The following is a 21,048-nucleotide window of genomic DNA, read 5'->3' on the forward strand; positions in this document are numbered from 1 at the left end:
TACAACATTGATTGAGAAATCCCTTCCATCGATATGGGAAGTATTACACTATGGCACTACAGCTCTGTTGCTCAAGTGTTTTGCAGTGTGCCTACTCTCACTCAAGATAGGCTGACTTAAGTCTAGGTCAAATGAAGTAGCTCAAGTGTAGTAATTCATGCTGTTGCAGTGAGGACAAGCCCTTACCTCATGGATATTTTTTTTTTAGTATTTTGAAATCTGCAGGTGAAAATAATTTTGTTTATCCCATTAATAGTAAAGGAAATTGTGAACATCAGTGTGACTAAATCCTCACATGTAAATCTTGGTATTCCTGGGAAATCTTTTTTTCTAAAGGATTGGCTATAGGACAGACATGGGCAAGAGTGCAAATTCCAACTAGATGAATTTAGGGTTGCTTGCTTAAAATGAGGAACCCTGCATAGTTGACTTGTATAGCTGTGCTGTAACTGACATTGTAAATTGTTTCCGTACCACTTGTTCTCATGTCTCATTTTACTACAGCCTGTGACTTTTGAAACCTTACAGGCTTTACTTTGCACATGTTTGTCTTGTCAAGGTTCTGTTTTCTCCAAGACCATTGGAATTTATCATCTGAGACAATTAAGAACTTGGAAAGTGAATGTGTACTATTGCACTTGAATAAATATGTGTTTATTTATATATAAAAAATACACAGAAGAACCCCGTTTATCCGGTCTAATTGGGACTGGGGGCCGGATCAAATAATAAAAACTCCAGAGAAACCAGAGAATGTGAAAAGGTGATGCTGCAGCACCATCTATTGGCTGCAGGAGAGATCTCCCATTTCTGGCCCTGGAGTCCTGGTTGTTTTGGTAAATGCGGAGAGCCGGTTAAGGGTGGGTCAGATAAATGGGGTTCTACTCTGTGTGTGTGTGTGTGTGTGTGTGTGTGTGTGTGTGTGTATTTTCACATTACAAGTTAAATAGTATTTTATAATGACAAAGGGTATACACTGAAATAGGCACAGAATATTGCACAGTTGCTACTATATACAATACCTGCTTGGCCTTCAAATTTACTCTCTAAAGTACAAAACTTTATTGAGGAAAAACTTAACTATTTCTCAATAGCTGTCAAACTTTATGCTAGCTGAAGCTTACAGTGTTTCTAAAAATGTAATTGTTTTCCACACTAAAACAGTTAAAATATACATACTGCTTACTTAAAGCTATTTTTGTGTATGCTATAGGCTACAGACAAGGTTGTCTTTAAGATCTTGCATTGTTCTAAAGTTGAGAATACTGAAATCTTTTATAGGTGTTGGTGCATATGTATCACCTGATATGATGGTTGCCGAATATTCTTTGAGAGAGAAACTACCAGCGAATCAGTATACTTGGTCATCGAGAGGTCCTAGGTAGGTTATGTATAATCCACAAGTTCCAAGGCTGCATGGCTGATTTTAATTGTAGAATCAAAGTTTGTCGGAAGACAGTAGCAGAGAAGTATAACTTGCCAATGAGAAGAAGCATTTAGTATGGACTCCCATTCTTAGATATCAAACCTCCTGTGGCTCTTGATACTTAGGATGTGGCAGCACTTGAAATTGCCTTTTCACAAAGCATTCAGGGTATACTTCAGGGAAATGTAGAATACTAGTGCTCTCCATTATTCATTCCTTTGTTCCTGTGGTTAGTGAAAGTTTGCTCTGTAGCTATCTGTGGTTGTCATCTATTTCCTCCTTAAAGAAAAATGTTAATACTGCTAAAAGCTGTTGAAGCTAACAAACACTACTGTGAGGAAGATTCTGTTTGGCCTTTTCTGGAGTTTATCTCAGGCTTCTGTTTGTTAGTTTGTGTGTAGTTGCAGCTTTCCAGTAACTTTGAATGCTGCTTGGAGAGTGAGCAAAAGGGATCTACAAGCGAGATTGATGCTTAGTTTGTCTTGGCACTGATCACATCGCTCAACATGCAAAACCTGTCTGAGGATTTTGCATAGGCCATTAAAGGTGAATTGCAAAGCAAAAATAGTTTGCCTTTTATGAATATAAGTATGGCCTCAAAGATCTAAAGAAATTGTGTGTTCTTGCAAACAGCAAAATATTAGGCCTCTACTTTTCTTCCTTTTGCTTGGCTAAATGATTAGACATATTGCATCTCATACAACTCAGATTTCTGCAGCAAGCTTACCATTGAAGAGGGAAAATGCAGAGGTTTAGATTAAGAATTGGTAATCCTTTTCCTCTCATTTGGGGACAGTGAGAACTGCAACTCGAATTTCAGCTTTGGGGGAGGGATAGCTCAGTGGTTTGAGCCTGGGGGCTCACAGCAGGAGCCCCATCCCACCCTACAGTATCTCTCACAGTTAAGTTGGTGGAAGAATTTCTGGTCAGGACGGGCACCACTGACAGGTGGTAATTACTTGGTGGTTGTGCTTAGGTCAACTTAACTTTGTAGCATAGACAAAGCCTTAAGATAGGCCCCAGTGCTGTCTGGATTGTGCCAGGGGTCTCTCCAGTCCCTGAAACAGTCCAGAACCATCTTAAAGCCACCATAGGCCTCTGTGCTGTCCTTCAGTTCAGGACATTGCCTTTAAACTTTAAAGTGTGGGAGTGACCACAAACCAGAAACTAAATATTTTAGTTTTGCATCCCTTTTTGCTCTCCCTCACTATTACCATTTTTGTAGGAAAAAATTAGGGGTGAGTACATTTGTCATGTGCTTGACCGTCATACTTGAGTACCTAACAGATTAGGCATCTAAAATAACTTGAAATACAATACTGGATGTCTAAATTTTGGTTAGGAAATTTGTTCCTTTTGACAAACTGGAGTCTGTGATAGATAAATAAAAATCATCTGTTCTACCAGTTCCAAAAAATTCAATGCTATAGGGGTTTAATATTTATTTTCTCCTAAGTGAAGTTTTTATAGTCAAGTCATGACTGAATAGTATGAAAATGCTAAAATAATAATAATAATAATAATTGTATTATAACTTTTCAGTACCGATGGAGCCCTTGGAGTAAGTATCAGTGCGCCAGGAGGAGCTATTGCTTCTGTTCCTAACTGGACTTTACGAGGAACACAGCTCATGAATGGCACATCTATGTCTTCACCTAATGCATGTGGAGGCATTGCTTTAGTACTGTCAGGTAATGAATATTGTCTATCTTTGTTAGAGATAAATTTTTGTCTTTTCATTATTGTACAATTTTATAAATAGAAATCCAATATTACTGAAGCAACCTATGTCTTACATTTAATAAGAGTTAATAATGTTGAATCTTCATGTTCTTTAATATTTTATCAATAACACTGTAATTTCAGGACTCAAAGCTAATGATGTTCATTACACTGTTCATTCCGTCAGAAGAGCTTTAGAAAATACTGCAGTGAAGGCTGAAAATATAGAAGTGTTTGCACAAGGACATGGTATTATTCAGGTACTTAACAGCATAGATGCAAAAATTATGCAAACCATCAACTTTAAAGGAATATTGTCAACTTGAAATCTGGCCACTAAGTAGTTGCAAGTGCTACACAAGTCCATTATAATCACACTTTTCTTTCTGAATCGCTTTTTCTCTTTGCTGTGCAATAACCTCCACAAATAGGAACCTGGCTCTAAAGAAGTTCTTGCAGTAAAACAGATTATAAACTCAGATAGCTGTTAACTGTTCAGATTACTTTGTGTATTTAAGTAGAATGACTTCATTAGGTATGATAACAAAAGCATTGAATGAAAATATCACTTGTTTCATCCTAACAGTTAGCTTGTGGGTTTATGCTGAATCTGCTGCTTCCTGGTTCTTCGCTTTCATGTTTATTTCTTTTGTTTGTTTTTCCTAGCAAGGAGTTTCATTGGAGCCCAGTTCACCAATATTTTTTTAATGGCAAAATAAAACACACACACACACACGAAATATACTAAGACAATAGTGACCGCAGTATCCATAACACCATCTATATTTACTGTAGTGCAGGGATTGGCAGCCTTTGGCATGTGGCTTGCCAGGGTAAGCACCCTGGCAGGCTGGGCCAGTTTGTTTACCTGCCACGTCCGCAGGTTCGGCCGATCGTGGCTCCCACTGGCCGCGGTTTGCCGCTCCAGGCCAAAGGGGGCGGCGGGAAGTGGCAACCAGCACATCCCTTGGCCCGTGCCGCTTCCCGCAGCCCCCATTGGCCTGGAGCGGCGAACTACAGCCAGTGGGAGCCGCGATCGGCCGAACCTGCGGATACGGCAGGTAAACAAACTGGCCCAGCCTGCCAGGGTGCTAAAGGCTGCCGATCCCTGCTATAGTGCCTATCTGAAAACTAATTACAGGTAAAATTTTCAATAATACCACAGTCATTGGCTTTCAGCAAGACTTGGGTTCCTAAAAATAGCATATGGTGTTTCACAAAGCAGAGGGACTAATGGTAGTGCAACACAGGGGATCAGCATGTGAGTCCTAATGGTTATATTTAGGCTTATAAGTCTTACTGGAAATCACTGAAAGTTAAGCTCCTAAGTCACTTTTGAAAATGGTACTTTTTAAATTTTGCCCCATATCTTTAGACTATTTTTTCCTCATTGGAGAAGGTGAATTCTTTCTTCTCCATTCTATGTAATATGCCCAACCTCCAGCCATGACTCCTCATCAAGACATCTTGAATGCAGCTCCCACTTGCAATATTGTGCATAGCCACTGTAGGCTGTTTTAGAACACTGCAGTACTCACAATGTCTGCTGGCATAGGAGATAAGGTATAACCATTGCGATTCAAATGCCAAACCGTTGTGTTGCCCTACCATTAGTTTCAGAGTAGCAGCCGTGTTAGTCTGTATCCGCAAAAAAAACAGGAGTACTTGTGGCACCTTAAAGACTAACAAATTTATTTAAGCATGAGCTTTCGTGAGCTACAGCTCACTTCTTCGGATGCATAGAATGGAACACACAGACAGGGGATATTTATACATACAGAGAACATGAAAAGGTGGAAGTATGCATACCAACAGGCAGAGTCTAATCAATTGAGATGAGCTGTCGTTAGCAGGAGGAAAAAACTTTTTGAAGTGATAATTAAGATGACCCATAGAAGGTGTGAGGAGAACTTAACATAGGGAAATAGATTCAATTGGTGTAATGACCCAACCATTCCCAGTCTTTGTTTAACCCACAGTTAATAGTATCTAGTTTGCATATTAATTCAAGTTCAGCAGTTTCTCTTTGGAACATTAGTGTTTATGCTTTCTAGAAACTTCATCTAGAAGTTGGGTATTTTCTATTGTGACTACTGTAGGGTTAAATGAGTATATTGGAACACTGTCTTTTCTCAATAGGTTGATAAAGCCTATGACTACCTCATTCAAAATTCATCATTCACAAGTAACATAGGTTTTACTGTTACTGTTGGAAACAACCGTGGAATCTACCTCAGAGATCCTGTCCAGATAGCTGCACCTTCTGACCGAGGGGTTGGCATAGAACCTGTTTTTCCTGAGAATACAGGTAGGGGAGAAGCTGGTTATATAACCAGCGTTTAGGAATGTTGTGTAAATTCAATGAGGACTTGGGTCTAAAGATCACACAATTAGGTAACACATGGAAACAATACTGTATGTTTAAATGAAAAAAAATATGATGATGTGAGTTATGTCATGTATCTGCTTCTCTTAATTATAGTTTGAATCAAGGTGGCTTTTCCATTCTAAACCCTTGGTTTTAGTCTCTGCTTTTTCACAGTTTCATTTGGAGGGTGAAGTCCTTCATGTTTTTAACTCGTGTGTCTTTATTTTAGAGAAATTTGAAATGAAATATACCAAGTGTTTTATATGAACATGGGGAAAATATTCAAAATGTTTTAAAATTTCCTCTGACTTGAATAATCTGTGTGAATTTAAAACTTCAATTTTTGCATCTTATGTAGCCCTCTATGGAATGTATACTTTTTCAAAGGTGAAAGCACTTAGTTGAGAAATAACTAATTCCTGGGCATGGCCTCTTGTGGCCACAAACTTTCAGGGTCAAAGTTATATATAAAGGACTTACAGTTCCATCAGTTCTTTTTCTGTGATCAGTAGTTGCAGAAGTCCTTTTTAAAAAGTTTTAAAATCAGATTTCTAGCTTTTTCTCTTAACACTTATAGTTAAGTTAGGGTAGCCTTGGGATTTTAGTATTGGTGTGTGCCGTAGTGCACTTAAATCATGATTCAATACTTGGATCTTTTGATGTCTGGATTCAGGAGGTATATATTTTGCCCTTCATCATCTCTCAATTGTGTCCAGCCCAAGTGTCTTTTCTGTTTTAAGGGGAGGAGTCCATATCAATACATAGTTTATTGTTTTACAGAGTGTAGTTTTATACCCTGAGACATGGCTTTTGTAAGAGTAAATATATTCAGTCTGCAAATTTGCCTCTGTTTAATCTCTAAATAATTTTGTTGCTCTTTTTTACTTTGTAATTTAGTAAGTGTTTTCCTTCTAGTTTCAAGGGTAAATCACCTTGATTGGCTCATTTGGGTGCCTTTTAAAATTGGTTCCCGAGAATAAAGCACACTGTTTTGAATTTGGTTCTGTGTGGGCATTTATACCTGGAACAGTTGCCTCCCTTAATTTGGTACAAGTTGTCTGACTTGTACGCTCAAGAGTCCTGTATGTTACTGCCACACTTTGAGCTGCTTTCAGATTCCTCACTATTTATCTGTATATTTTGTTGCCTAAGTCTCACAAGAGGGGGCTCTCCTCTAGAAGACTGGGGGATGGTAAATAATGAAGAGGATGGGTCACTAATACAGGGCATTCTGGATTGCTTGGTAAACTGGGCAGTTGATATGCGTTTTAATATGGCCAATGTAAGGTCATATATTTAGGAACAAAGAATATAGACTATATTTACAGGGTGAGGGACTCTGTCCTGTGAAGCAGTGACTCTGAAAAAGACTTGGTGGTCGCAGTAAATAATCAGCTGAGCATGAGCTCACAGTGCAATGCTTTGATGAAAAGAACTAAGGCAATCCTTGGATATATAAATGGGAATATTGACTAGGAGTAGGGAAGTGATTTTTACCTTGCTATTTGGCAGTAGTGTGACTGCTGTTGGAACACTCTCTCCAGTTCTGTCACGTATAAACTTCAGGAAGGATGCTGAAAAATTGGAGTGTTCAGAGAAAAGCCATGAGAATGATTAGCAGGGGTTCTCAAACTTCATTGCACCACGACTCCTTTTTGACAACAAAAGTTACTACACCACTGCAGGAGGAGGGACCAAAGCTTGAGCCTTGACACCCTGGCTGGGGGTGGGGTGGGGTGGGGTGGGGTGGGGGGCAGAGCCAGGGTGGCAGTGCAATTGAAACAACTTAACCAAGGGGTGGGTCAAGTCCATCACTGGCAACTTTTAATCAGGTTTGGATGTTTTTCTGCTTCAAACTGAAACGAATTCAGGGAAGTCCTAAGGTCTGAGGTGGGACTAGATGATTTACAGAGGTTCTTAAATCTATGAAAACCAGTTTAACCCTTGCTTAAATTGGTTTAGTTTAATTCAGTAATTCACCAATACAAGCTTTAACGTTAATTTAGTTAAACCTCATGTAACTTTTCTACAATAGACAAGCCTCTAGATTCTGGAGCATAGATAACTGCATCCAAAAGAGGGACTGGCTTGCTGAGCCACAGCAAGATTGTTTACCATTGGGACTTTCTTATTTTATCCTCTGCTTCATACAGGACTGTTTCCAAGATACAGGTATAAACCACAGTTTAACAAAATAAAGGCCAATATTTTTAATTTGGCAGATTTCTAAGATAAATGCTCAACATGTTGCATTTAGTAGTGATTAGAAGGAAGCATTCCTCTTTCTCATTGTTCTGTTAATCGCTGAAGGTCTGGTTTGAAACCTGTCACTGGGAAGTGTTCCTTTCAGAAGTTTGAGTATCAGTGTTTTCAAAACTTATTTCATACAAATTTGGATATAGTACAATTCTTAAATATTGAATAGTTCTGTTAACTTGATGAGAACTAAAAGATCAAAGTATGTTTAGGGCTGTGATTTTTGTTATAGAATCCGTGACTTCCAGAGACCTCTGTGACTTGAGCCCATGGTCCCTGGGAGTTGCAGGGTCCCCCCGCCACCTGTGGTGGCTGGGGACTCTGAGCTCCCAGTCACAGCAGGTACAGGGGGGTGCCTCGGGAACTCCCCATTTTGTCATACATATTTTTAGTAAAAGTCACGAATAGGTCACGGACTTTCATGACTTTTTCTTAATTGCCTGTGACCTCTCTGACGTTTACTAAAACAGTGTGACAAAATCTTAGTCTTAGTTATGTTAGATCTGATGTCACAGCATGGTGAATGCACTGATTTTGCTCTGCAGTGGTGGACCTGAAAAAGAGGAGTGGGGAAGGAAAACTCCTATTTCTGCATTTAGGCTAGGTCTGCCCAGGGAACTAGGGGTGTCATTCCCAGCTTGAGTAGACATATTTGCACTAGCTGTCATGGAGGTAGCATGCTAAAAATAGTGGAGTCATAGTAGCATGGGCTGTGATGGCATGGGCTAGCTGTGCCAAGTACAAACCTGACTGAACCTCATGGGTATGTAATTGGGGGGACAAGCCTGTGCTGCTGTTGCTTCTTTGGCTACTGTTTGCATGCTAGCTCAGCGAGAGCTGAGTATCACAGCCCCAGCTCCAAATATAGACATAACTTCAGATGATCATGGGTGAAGTCATTTAAAAAAAAAAATTGTCACTATTTTACTTAATGGTTATGAGAATTTCATTGAGGGTGGGTAGGAAGAAGGGTTTCCAGCTTAGAGCACCAGAATTCACTCATGGTGATGGTGCTGCCTATCCAAGAGAAACAGTAACCATTTTTGTCTGAGGGAGTGCATCCCATTATCAAGTAAAACATCTTTTTTTTGTTTTTGAAAGATCATGTTCAGTGGCACTTCTAACAATAAAAGCAGCTTCTTTAAAGGTTTCGAGGAGTGGGTTCCCACCGGTAATAGTAGGGTATGTACACATTAGTGGGAATATAAATTTTTTTTTGTTACAGTGGCACCTAAACATTCTGTTTGGATTATTGTATTAAAAGTTTAAAAATTGCATCTTGTTTCAGAAAACACCAAAAGAATCTCTCTTCAGCTTCATTTAGCTTTAACTTCAAATGTGGCGTGGGTTCAGTGTCCCAGTCATTTAGAGCTCATGAACCAGTGTAGGCATATAAATGTACGTGTGGACCCACGTGGTTTGAGAGAAGGACTACACTACACAGAGGTATGAAAGTACTTACTTTTGTTTATAAATGGATTTGCTGTCTCCCTTTCCTGTGGTCATTTTCATTTAACTTTTAGAAATCATTTTTCTAGTAGATTATAGCATCCAAAGCTTTTAATTTATTTTACTTTCTCCTGTCCTGGGTAGCAAATGCTGTTGCACAATTAGTTTATTTAAAACTGGAAAAACTTGTGGTTTCATGTAAGAAAAAAGTAAACCATGTTCTTTACCTTGCCCCCTATTTCTACAAAATTTCGTAGTACTGACACAAAGCAATTACATTTTTTGCAGACTAGTAAGTGTAGATTTTTTTTTAACATTTCAGATCATTTTTCCAATTAGCTCTTGTAATTTATTACTATAAGAGCCTTACCATAGCTGTTCAGTGTGTCTTAACTCTAAATATTTATAACTTAAATGTTTTTTTTTTAGATTTTTAAAATAAATTTAAGCATTTTTATCTCCTCTTGAAATATCTGAACCTCTGAGGGTATGTCTACACAGCAAATAAACACCTGCAGCTGGTGTGGTCAGCTGACTCAGGCTCATGGACTCAGGCTGCAGGGCTGTGAAATTGCTCTGTAGATGTTCTGGGGGCAGGAGGGATCCCAGAGTATGCCCAGCACAAGTGTCTGTGCAGCAATGTTTAGCCCCACAGCTAGAGCCCAAGTTAGCTGATCTGGGCCAGCCATGGCCATGCTCAGGCTTTTTTATTCCAATGTAGACGTGCCCTGTGTGGCTAATACTTCACTGTATGTGGAGAAGGATAGTGAAGATTGGCGTTCAAAGTGTGTCTTATTGAATTAAATGGGGAGGCTGTTTTCAATTCAGATGTTCTGCTATTCTCTTCTCTGTTCTCTCCTTCATTTTTGCCCCATTGATCCTTTTAAAAATAGTTTAATAGCCCCCCAAAAGAGTCCAAAACTTAGAATAGCACTAAAAGTTCTCCATTGCATTGCAGTTGGAATCCTCAAATGTTGGTGCAACAACAAAAATAACTTTCCTTGTTAGAAAAAAACACTTCAGGTTTTTAGAACAATTATAAAAAAAACTAAGATCTCTGATTGCACTGCAGTAGCAGTGAAGAAATTTGTCAAAGGGTCTGGAGGTAGTTTGGTTTAAGTTACGCTGATATTTAAGGCTGGGACTTAAGCAATGTTGATGAATTGTGTCACAAAAAAATAAAGATGTGGAGAGCAATAATAGAAATGTAAGTGTTGGAGGGTGCAGAATTGAGAGTGAACACAAGGCAGCGGTGTAGGAAGAGGTCTAAGCTGCAATTAGTCCCTACTTAACCAAGTAACTAAACTTGATATATGTGATTGTGTCAGTGCAGAAACCTATGAAAAATTATGGGATTCTGAATGTATTAGTTAAAAACATTTTTAAAAGTTGAACTTTTTAAAAAAAGTATTAATTCTTAAACTGGTGGTACTTAAATGTTTTTCTCATGTGACAGTGCTTAAAGCCTCTTCAACCTGTAGCCCCTCTAAGTTCATTGAGCAATAATGATATGGAATCAAAATACTCCACAGCCAATCTATAGAAGCTCACCCAGGTCATATTACATCATTTTTAAATTGCTTTAGAACATGATGCTGTGTAACTACTTAAATAACATCTTGATTAATTTGTCAGGTGTGTGGTTATGATATAGCAGCGCCTAATGCAGGCCCTTTGTTCCGAGTTCCAATAACTCTTATTATACCAGCAAGGTCAGTGAACATTTACTTTTTTTTCTTTTTTACTCCCGTGCATGGCTACATAAATACCTGAGTATGATGTATTGTCCTAGTTGCTTTCTTGGGTCTTTCAGGCATTTCTGGTTTCAGGTGTCTCAATATCCAAGCCAATATAAATCCTCTGCCAGAAGGAATAGTGCAGACTGCCCCCATCCTGAATACAGAGATGGCCACAGAGAGAGAGAAGCTGAGTTAATGTAAATGTAATGCCATTGTCCTCACTCAGTGGTACTGCATAAAGATTGGGTACTGATGAGTCACAAGCTGATTTATAATGTATTGATGGAACACCATGAGTCACCAAAATCCTAAAGCCAATGTTGCCTGTTAACATGGTGTATCTAGCTCCTGTTGGAAATGGGATGAGCTCATGTCTGACAAAAACTAGCTGTCATGAATTACTATGACCAGTGCTGATGGGCTCTGAAGAGACTCTGGTCATAAAGATGTACTTTCCATGCAATAATAGTGAAGCACATTGTTATGGAACACAGGTTCCCTTTGAAATAAGCAGGGGTGCAAGCAAGGGGCATCATGATCCAAAGTGACAAATGTCCCATGGTCCTATCCGTATTTGAGCCATGGGGATTTTAAACTCACTAGCTGCAATTTTTATTTCTAAAAAGATTATTCAGTTTTAAAGTTACTAAACTTTAAAATTATATTCACAGAATAGATGAATCTTCACACTATGACCTTTCATATACTGATGTGCATTTTAAGCCTGGTCAAATCCGAAGACACTTCATTGAAGTTCCTCAAGGAGCTACATGGGCTGGTAAGGAAAATTAAAAATACAAAGTTATCTGTCTTTCAAACAGGCAGTACTCCCAGATTTCAATGGGAGTATTATGAGTAAGACTTGAGGATTAGATCAACGAATTATTTGTGAAATGCTTTTTTTTTTTTTTAAAGCTCCTTTGCGGGTCGGGGGGGAGTTTGTCTTTTTATATTGTCTAGCACACTGGAACTCTAATTCTGATTGGGTTTGTGGCACGACAAGAAAAAATTACTAAATAATAAATGGGTATATTTGCATCACTGATGGAAAGTGTGTGTGTGTAATACTATAATTGACCCTGTTTTGTCTGGCTTAAAACCATGTAGGAACATGATGTTGCAAGGGATATGCTAGTGTGACAGATTTTTGTTACCAATCTGCCTGGGCCACAGTTGATCAAGCTGGGACCACAGGATCTTTTTTGGGAGGAGACAAATTTTAAAGCTTTATTGATAAAATAAAATAACAGCAGAGTGTGCTGGGACCGTTCTCACATCACTCAGGGGAAGAATGAAAGTGTTAATGCCCCCAGGCCCTAACCCACTTTCATACTCACACACGCACTACCCAGACTTGGCCAGGTCTGGGTGTAATGTCAGAAGAAAAGAAGAGGAAGGCGGACGGGAGTGCTGTCCTGGGCCCAGGGCGTCCGGGAATCTGCTGCGTTCTCCAAATTGCTCCAGCTCTTAGGAGGGTTTTAAGTCCTGGGCTGCTTTGGAGGTGTTTTCGTCCAGAGCCCTCTGTTCCTGGTGCTCCAGGTCCCAGTCCAAACATGCTTGCTTTGGTCTCTTTCCCTTTCCCAAAACATCTTAGTTTCATGGACGCCTGGCTGACTGCTACTCTTGTTGTCTCGTCTGTGTTTTCAGCCTCTGCAGCCCTCGGCTGGTTTTGCTGTCCTGCAGGTGCAAGGTCTGTGTAGTTTCTCACGGTCGCTTGAGCAGCTTTCGCTCCTCCTCCTCCCTCACCCCCTGGTCTTTCTCCGCTGTCAGCCAAATCTTGGTCCATATTGTTCATATTTTGAACAATGATCAAAAAAATGCCAATGAAAACTAACTTTCTTTTGTGAATTTCTTGCCTCATTTCTAACCAACTACAAAATAACTTGAGTAAGAGGCTAGGCAGCATAAAGAGGAATATGACACATGAATAAAAATGGCTGTGACACATCTCTCTATTGTTTGTTTCTAGATTTTCCCACCCCGAGCCTGAGTCTGCTGACCTGGGCCGACCATGCTACACATCTTTTATTCCAGTGTAGTCACACCCATAGGCACTTGTGTGCTGAATTATAACTGGGTCTTTTTTTGTTTTTTTTAAATGTGGAGTCATTTTCTTTTTCTTGTCAGGCTAAAATTTTTTTCTCTAAACATTTTCCATTCTTATTAGCTTTTTCGGCTACTGAAATTAAGCTTTGTTTTGAAAAAGTTTTTTCTTTAATCTAGAAGTTACAGTATGTTCCTGCTCAACTGATGTGACTGCCAAGTTTGTTCTTCATGCGGTTCAACTAGTGAAACAAAAAGCATACAGAAGCCATGAGTTCTATAAATTCTCATCCTTACCAGAAAAAGGATCAGTGACTGAAGCATTTCCTGTCTTAGTAAGTTAATTTGAATTTCAATATCAATATGTACAAAAATTAACAGTAAATCATGAAAGAAAATTGGCTTTGTTGAGGTGTTATTCAGAGAACTCGAAGCACGGTATAGCAGGGCCTGGATTTATTTGGAATTATTATGTTGAATTAGTTTAAAATTAATGCACTATATTTCCATTCTTTCACTAGTCGTCTTAATTACTCCATATTTTATCATTTTGTTATTAAAACTGAACATAAGCGAATTTGGTGTTTTCAGTTGCTGGATTAATTTAATGCGTATTAAAGAAGCCAGAGTGGTAATCCAAAATCAGATTGTTTGAAGAACAGGCACAGTAGAGGCAATGATAATGCAAGATTCCTCCTGTTGCCACATGCCTCATCCATGACCTGGACATCATATCAACCGTTCATGCTCTGTGTCCATTCAGTCCTTAGCCTCTTTGAAAATGCCATAGAACTGTACCTAAATTATGGAACTCTTGCAAGAGAGAGTGAAGACTGTGGACCTCACTGCTTTCAAAACTAAATATTAATTTCTTCATTTTAGCTTTCCCTCAGTGAATTCTACATATGGATAGGCAACAGTCTCTCCGTCTTCTGTAAACTAATCACGCAGTTTTTCCTGCAAGCTGGGAAAGAAGGAAGAAGTATTATTTAAATGTATTTTTATTTAAAACCTGTTTATATAGAAAAATGCTGCACCTATCTCTGGAGTGTTGTGTTCATTTTTGGTCATAGCTAGGATATCAGACATGATTTATTGGAATTGTCTTGCATTTGCAGGACAAGCATAGTGTCCTGGCCAATTCTGTGTAAACCTTGGATTACTGGCATAATTGGAGTACATTTGAACTGCGTGCAAATTCCTTTGTTCTTATGAATTTATTTTTAGGGTGGGTGGGGCATGAGAATGGAAGGTGAGGGTCTGAATATGTCTAACTTTTGTCTTTTCTATTATCCAGGGCGGAAAAACCATTGAATTTTGTATTGCTCGTTGGTGGGCAAGCCTTAGTGACGTCAGCATTGATTACACAATTTCCTTCCATGGCATAGTTTGTGCTACTCCTCAGTTAAACATAGTGAGTTTTTTCATATTTTAGTTTCTGTTGATCAGTTTGAGAAATTCTTTGATGATGAAAAGATTGTTAAATGCACCTTTGAAGAAAATTCAGACTATACATGTAGCTGAGATATATGTCAGTGATTAATAATTCTTAAATGCACAGTAATAGGAACGGGAACCCACAGAAGTACAAAAAAGCTTGGATTACAAAGTATATAAAAAATTTAAAACACTTCTGAGAAACCTGATCTTTTTTTGCTATGTTCATCCACTAAACTTCCAAGTATTTACAGGAAATAATGGTCTAGGACGCAGTTTTTCAAACGTAAATACCTAAAGTAGCAATGGGCTTAAATTACAGCAAGGAAAGTTTAGGTTGGGACATTAGGACAAACTTCCTAATTATCGGGGTAGTTAAGCACTAGAATAAATTGCCTAGGGAAGTTGTGGAATCTCTGTCATTCAAAGTTTTTAAGAGCAGCTTAGATAAACACCTGGCAGGAATAGTCTAGAATTATAATAGTCCTGCCTTGGGTGTGGGGGACTGGACTGGAAGTCCTATTGAGTTCCCTTCTACTCCTACACTTCTATGATTCTATTCTGACGAAAGGCCAGTAATGGGTTACAATTTTTTATATGTATTTATAAATAAAGCTGGGAACCAAATTAACCATTAAACACTTTTTTTTTTTTAAAGCATGCTTCAGAAGGCATTGTCCGTTTTGATGTTCAATCCACACTGAAATATGAAGATATTGCTCCTTGCATAAATCTAAAAAGCTGGGTCCAAACGCTCAGGTACAGTTGCTGTTTTGGGGACTTTGTTGAAAATTGTCTAATTTTTCAAAGTTACTTAGCATGTAATTAAAATAGTAATTCTGAAAATAAACATGAATTAACAGTAAAATGAATAAGTTTGGGTATGTCTATACTACCCGCTGGATCGGCGGGCAGCAATTGACCCAGCAGGGGTTGATTTATCGCATCTAGTCTAGATGCGATAAATCGACCCCCGAGTGCTCTCTCGTTGACTTCTGTACTCCGCCGCCGTGAGAGGCGCAGGCAGAGTTGATGGGGGAGAGGCAGAAGTTGACTCACCACAGTGAAGACATAGCGGTGAGTAGATCTAAGTACGTCAACTTCAGCTACGTTATTCACGTAGCTGAAATTGCATAACTTAGATCGTCCATTCCCCTCCCTGCCTCAGTGCATACCAGGCCTTTTCCAAACTTTAACCATTTGGACTGAAAATGTCCATGCCGTGTTCTGCTTCAGGCTGACTTAAAAAAAAATCAACCTGAACAGTGCAGCTGTTCCAGAGAACAAGGCAAGGTGAAAAAACATGTTCTGCAATGTATGTTTGTTTTTTAACACTCTGGGAACTTTTTTTGCTTGGGAATCCGTAGTGCCATTGTGCTTTGGAGCAAGAACTTGAAATTTGGCTGGGGATAGCCTTTACTGTTCCTGTAAAAATCTACCCAAATTTGGCCAAGTTACAAGCCTTTCAGAAAATGTATTTACCCATGCTCAACCTTTGTAGGGTTTAGTAGCTAAAATCTCTGAAGATTCAATTCTCACTGAGCATGTTCCAGCACGTCAGAGTGTCTAGTGCTGACCAGACTGCCCGTGTGTCACACAGCAATTGAGCATGTTCCATCCCAGGGTTAGCAGGATGTGCTAGGACTTTCTTTATAATGGCAGCTCCAGGTTACTTCAGGCCAGAGTAGGGCGGGAGTCTGGAACTGAGCAGGGATACTGGCTCTCCTGTGTTAAGTGGGTCTGCCTAATGGTGCCTAGAAAGACTTCTCATCCTAATCACATTTGCCATGTCCAGCCAGTCCTAGTCTCCTCTTCTGGGCTCCTTGTCCGAGTCCCAGTGAGGATGAAGAGGAAGCCACCTGACTCAAATGCATAAGGGACTAGAACTGAATAGGGGGAGAGGAAAAGGAGTAGATAGGGACAGGGATCCTGGTGAGACTGGGGCTGGCGGGAGGAGGAATAGAAACTGTTACTAGGATCCCGAAGGGGTTAGAGACTCAAACTAGTTGAGCGAGAAGATTAGAACTGAAAGCTTAAGAGATTGTTGGGGAAAGAATCTGGAACTGGGAAACAGTTGGTGGGATGGAGGAGAAACACTGAGATTGGATGAGGAGCTGGGTGGGAGGGGGAGAGATTGGGACTGGCTGGACAATAAAACTGAGAACCGGGGGGAGAAGAGGGCAAATGGCAGAGGAAGAGAGGGGAGATCTGATGAGTTGTGAAGTGGGTGAGGGAGAAACTGTGACTGATTAGGACAAGGAACCGGGGTGAAAAAATAGCATGTGATCAATCATGTAATTGAAGACTGTATTATAATGCATGCGAGTTTCTGTTTAGACAAACTGTTAAGGTAAATTGTTTAGGAAAACTGTTCCTGAAACTTGCTGCTGTGTTTAATTGCAGACCAGTGAGCGCTAAAATAAAACCTTTAGGATCCAGAGATGTTTTGCCAAATAATCGGCAACTATATGAGATGATTTTGACATACAACTTTCATCAAGTAAGTTTTAATTGGTTCTTTAACACTTTTTTAAACTTCATATCTCTAGAACTTTTTTGTGAATTTCCTAACAAAAGGGGTAGGATGTGCTGGATCGCAGAATTTTGGGGTGTTTCTGTAGCTGACGCCAGTTGTAATGCAAACTGCGAGAACAGGGATTCTAATTAATCATAAATTGGAAGGATTGTTTTAAGTTTTACTATGATTAATATAGACTTATTCCTGAATCATTACTTCAGAAGTGTACCTTTCACTACGCAATATTCAACTGTGTTTTGACTTTTTTTTTATAGCCTAAGAGTGGGGAAGTGACTCCAAGCTGTCCACTGCTTTGTGAATTATTGTATGAATCTGAATTTGACAGCCAGCTGTGGATTATATTTGACCAGAACAAAAGACAAATGGGGTCAGGTGACGCTTATCCACACCAGGTACAGATATTTACCCTCATCAGACATTCTACATTCTCTTTCCCCTCCCCATCTGTCTCCAATCCAGACCTATGGGTATAGATAGACCCTGCCGTCAGATAACCACAACATGTAGTAGGTGTATTTTGTAAAAGGAACTTGCTAACGGGAAATTGCCAGTGTTTCTGGTGGAACATGTCATTCTTTCCTTGTAGAGTAAGGAAGAAGATCTGAAATATTTGACTTTCTTTTTTTAACTACAAAAAGCTTTTACCATGTGACTGCTTGCCTTAGTGTGACCAGTGCTACCAGAGAAGTGAATTGCAGTCCCTGTCTTTTTACTAAGATGTTGCACAGTTTCAGTTTTTCTGTGTAAGGCAGAAAGGGTCCCTCAAGCTCTTCCTAGTGCTGGTGTATTTGTCTAGCAGAGTGGTTGCCTTTGGTCCTATCAGAGGCACCTGTATTAGATTTCTAAGGTAGCCTCCATCAATGTCTTTCAACAGCCTTTTTAAGTGAGAGAGACTGATTGTGGAAGACTTCTTTGGTGCTGCCTTTGGTAGGAGGGTGGATTTTCTAGGTATTCTACCCTCTGTATAGGTTCCTGTACCTCTTTGGGAAAGGCTGTATATCTGAATTGGTATAAAAGAATAAAAAGAAAAGGGGAAGTCGTCTTTTGGAAGTCTTCTTGGAATTATTTTCTTATAATTCAGATTCCCAGTTGGCCTTTATTAATGTAGCTTTTGATCATTCTTACTGTTCTGGAAAGATCAATTTAAGTTTGTTGTTCACTAGAGTACTGGATGATGGGTACCCATAGTTGTATTTTTTTTTTTTTAATTGAAGAAACAAAATAAATTCACAAGTTCTTGTACACACAAACTGCATCACTCAAGCTTTATAATCACCAGCAAATGGAGAGAATATAAATTAGACACTTGATGTTATAACTTCCAGACCTCCTTTCACAGAAACAGGCCAGCATACCACATCCAGACCCAAAGTTCATGCATTTGACTGCTTGATTTTTGAAATCTTTATCTCCAAAAAGCTCTCACAATCTTTAGCTATTAAGACTCTCTTGATAGAGGGCCACACAAACCTATGTTGACTTGGGAGAGATTTTCTCTTTGGGCAGTCCTAAAGCAAGTTGACACAATATCTGCTTCTATTTCTCTCATATTGGATTATCCATTTGCTGTTCAACCCCTCCCCACCCCTCAAAAAACAAACAAACAAACAAAAAAGTAGGTTGCTAAACTGTAACTTGGCTTCGTAACAGTTTACCGTGAACGTTGTCAAAGTTCCACTTCTTAGACATCATGAAACGTAATGAAACAACTTTTCCAAGGTCTCCTCCACGTCTTCCTAACAATACACAAGTTGGGTCCTCTTTGGTAGTGGTTTTCAAACTTTTTGTATTGGTGACCCCTTTCACACAGCAAGCCTCTGAGTGTGACTCCTTTTTATAAATTAAAAACAGGAGAGGGGTAATTTAATTTAATGGGGGCTGTAGGCTGTCAGCCCCATGACCCCCGTGTAACCACCTTGCAACTCCGTGAGGGGTCACAACCCCCAGTTTGAGAACCCCTGCTTTGGGGTTTAAATCTGGTACTTAGAGAGCTGATGGAGTATCTTTGGAGCTTCTGGCAGACTGCCCTTTATGAACTTGTTTCAACAAAACACATATGCCTAAGTTTGAGAATGTGCTTATGACTAATCCCATCCCTGTTTGGTAAAGCACCTTCTTAAGCACCTTCTTAACTTCAAGAATGGGCTTAAATTCCATTAATTTAAATGGGATTGCTCACACTTGTGGGTGCTCTGCTGAATCAGGACTTTTATTACCTTTCCTTGAAGATTATTTGCTGCTGCTGTTATATGAAAGACAGAGTCTATGAAGTGCAGGCCATGATCACTGGACCCTACTCATTTGATATTTCATAATGACAATGTGGCTCTTTGCCCACAACCAGAATTTTGGTTTGTCAGATTCCATATAAACAAATCTAGTAATGTACTGGTAGTAGCAGACACAGTTTGACTGGATTAACTCAAGAAAGATGATGATTAATCTACTAGTAGTCTTCCCTAGCCACTTACAAAAGCTAGGAGAAGCTGGGCTACATAACTTTGACACAGTAACTATGAGTTTGCTCTATCGTGACAAGACAACGCTTACTGGGAAATTCCCTAGATTGTACTTCATGGGAATGAGGCTTTATCCACTCAATTATTCAGACTGATACTGCATCTTGATTAAAAATTGTACAACCTGCCAGAGATTGTGTCACTGGTACCTGAAGTTCTTACAGCTTTCACTAGAAATAAGGCAACTTCTGTAGCTTCTTAGAAACATCCTTATCAAAGGTATCTGAAAACTTGTTTTCATCACCTTTATCCATACCTTCAAGCAATATTGCTTCCTAGTTTCAAGATCTGAGGCCTAGTTTGGAAGAGTGGTATTGCAGTTGAAGTCCTGTTGAGACACAGCTGCTCATCAGTCTTCCAAAAGTGTGACTCTGTACAACCAATGTTCAGTAGGCTACATGGCTGCAGGTGTAATTCTTAGAGATCACTGAGTGCACGTAGCTACACAATATTTTCCATCCCCACTTCTTGGAGTCTAGAATGTAGTCTTTGAAGTGGCAAAAGGAACTAAGGAACAAGATTGCAGCAGCTTATATATATTCAGGCTTGAATGCTCAATACTGCAAGAAAGGGAACACATCTGCAACCCCCGGTAATCAGAGCATTCTAGGGGCTTCCTGCAAAGATGTGTATTAGTTACAGTTCCCCAAAATAATACAAAGTGAGCCATTAATCCTCAGTATATAGTACAACATGCTCCTTCAGTCAGTGAGGTAATAATTCCACTGACAGCAAAGGGACTGGGCATTACTACCTTTTATTTCTCATTAATGTAAATGTAGACAAAAGATTTTCTGTTAACCAATTACAGGTCTGGCAGCTTAAGTAAGAACGTGATTCTGATTTTATTTGTAGGATTGTGTATGCATGGTAAAACTTCTTAATCTTGGCATTTTATGAGAACCTCTTTCTTTCAGTATTCCCTGAAACTGGAGAAAGGAGATTATACTATTCGGTTACAAATCCGTCATGAACAGAACAGTGAACTGGATCGCATCAAAGACCTTCCGTTCGTTGTTTCTCACAGGTTGTCTAATACTTTGAGCTTAGATATTTATGAAAACCATAGCCTTGCTCTCTTAGGAAAGAAGAAATCAAACAGTTTGACATTGCCACCAAAACACAGTCATCCATTCTTTGTTACATCTCTGCCTGATGACAAGTAAGTTGAAGTTACCTATTTTCCAATGTAGATTTAACCAGCTGCTTCTATAAATCCAACTAAAATGATACCCATCAATGTGATACATACCTTTCTAGCGTTTGTAGTTCCACATTGTAAACTGATTAACAAAATGTGACTTTAAGTGTTGCTGTTTTAACAGTTTTGAGTTCTTTATATGTTTAGTATTAGTGGAACTTAATTTTAGCATATCCTTGTTTGAGTACGTTTGTATTTTCCTTTATTTTTTATTAGAATACCTAAAGGAGCAGGGCCAGGATGTTATCTTGTAGGAGCTCTGACATTGTCTAAGACGGAGCTTGGAAAGAAAGCTGTGAGTACTTGAAACTAGTAAAGACTCTGTTCTCAAAAGTTCCTATTTATCTAA

General features: G+C 39.2%; 1 protein-coding gene across 2 annotated transcripts in view; it reads left to right on the forward strand.

Annotated features, from left to right (window-relative positions):
• TPP2 (tripeptidyl peptidase 2) overlaps positions 1 to 21,048 on the forward strand; it is a 69,055-nt gene that overhangs the window by 19,272 nt on the left and 28,735 nt on the right. For both annotated transcript variants that reach the window (XM_039543582.1, XM_039543592.1), the window contains exons 10-23: positions 1,282 to 1,381; positions 2,969 to 3,117; positions 3,293 to 3,408; positions 5,288 to 5,456; positions 9,061 to 9,218; positions 10,857 to 10,933; positions 11,632 to 11,738; positions 13,184 to 13,338; positions 14,301 to 14,417; positions 15,099 to 15,199; positions 16,844 to 16,940; positions 17,234 to 17,371; positions 20,416 to 20,660; positions 20,916 to 20,994. In XM_039543582.1, the coding sequence (XP_039399516.1) occupies positions 1,282 to 1,381; positions 2,969 to 3,117; positions 3,293 to 3,408; positions 5,288 to 5,456; positions 9,061 to 9,218; positions 10,857 to 10,933; positions 11,632 to 11,738; positions 13,184 to 13,338; positions 14,301 to 14,417; positions 15,099 to 15,199; positions 16,844 to 16,940; positions 17,234 to 17,371; positions 20,416 to 20,660; positions 20,916 to 20,994 (1,808 nt within the window). The remainder of the gene's footprint in view (positions 1 to 1,281; positions 1,382 to 2,968; positions 3,118 to 3,292; positions 3,409 to 5,287; positions 5,457 to 9,060; positions 9,219 to 10,856; positions 10,934 to 11,631; positions 11,739 to 13,183; positions 13,339 to 14,300; positions 14,418 to 15,098; positions 15,200 to 16,843; positions 16,941 to 17,233; positions 17,372 to 20,415; positions 20,661 to 20,915; positions 20,995 to 21,048) is intronic.

This window comes from Mauremys reevesii, linkage group 1, assembly GCF_016161935.1.
Source record: "Mauremys reevesii isolate NIE-2019 linkage group 1, ASM1616193v1, whole genome shotgun sequence".
NCBI classification, from domain to species: Eukaryota; Metazoa; Chordata; order Testudines; family Geoemydidae; genus Mauremys; species Mauremys reevesii.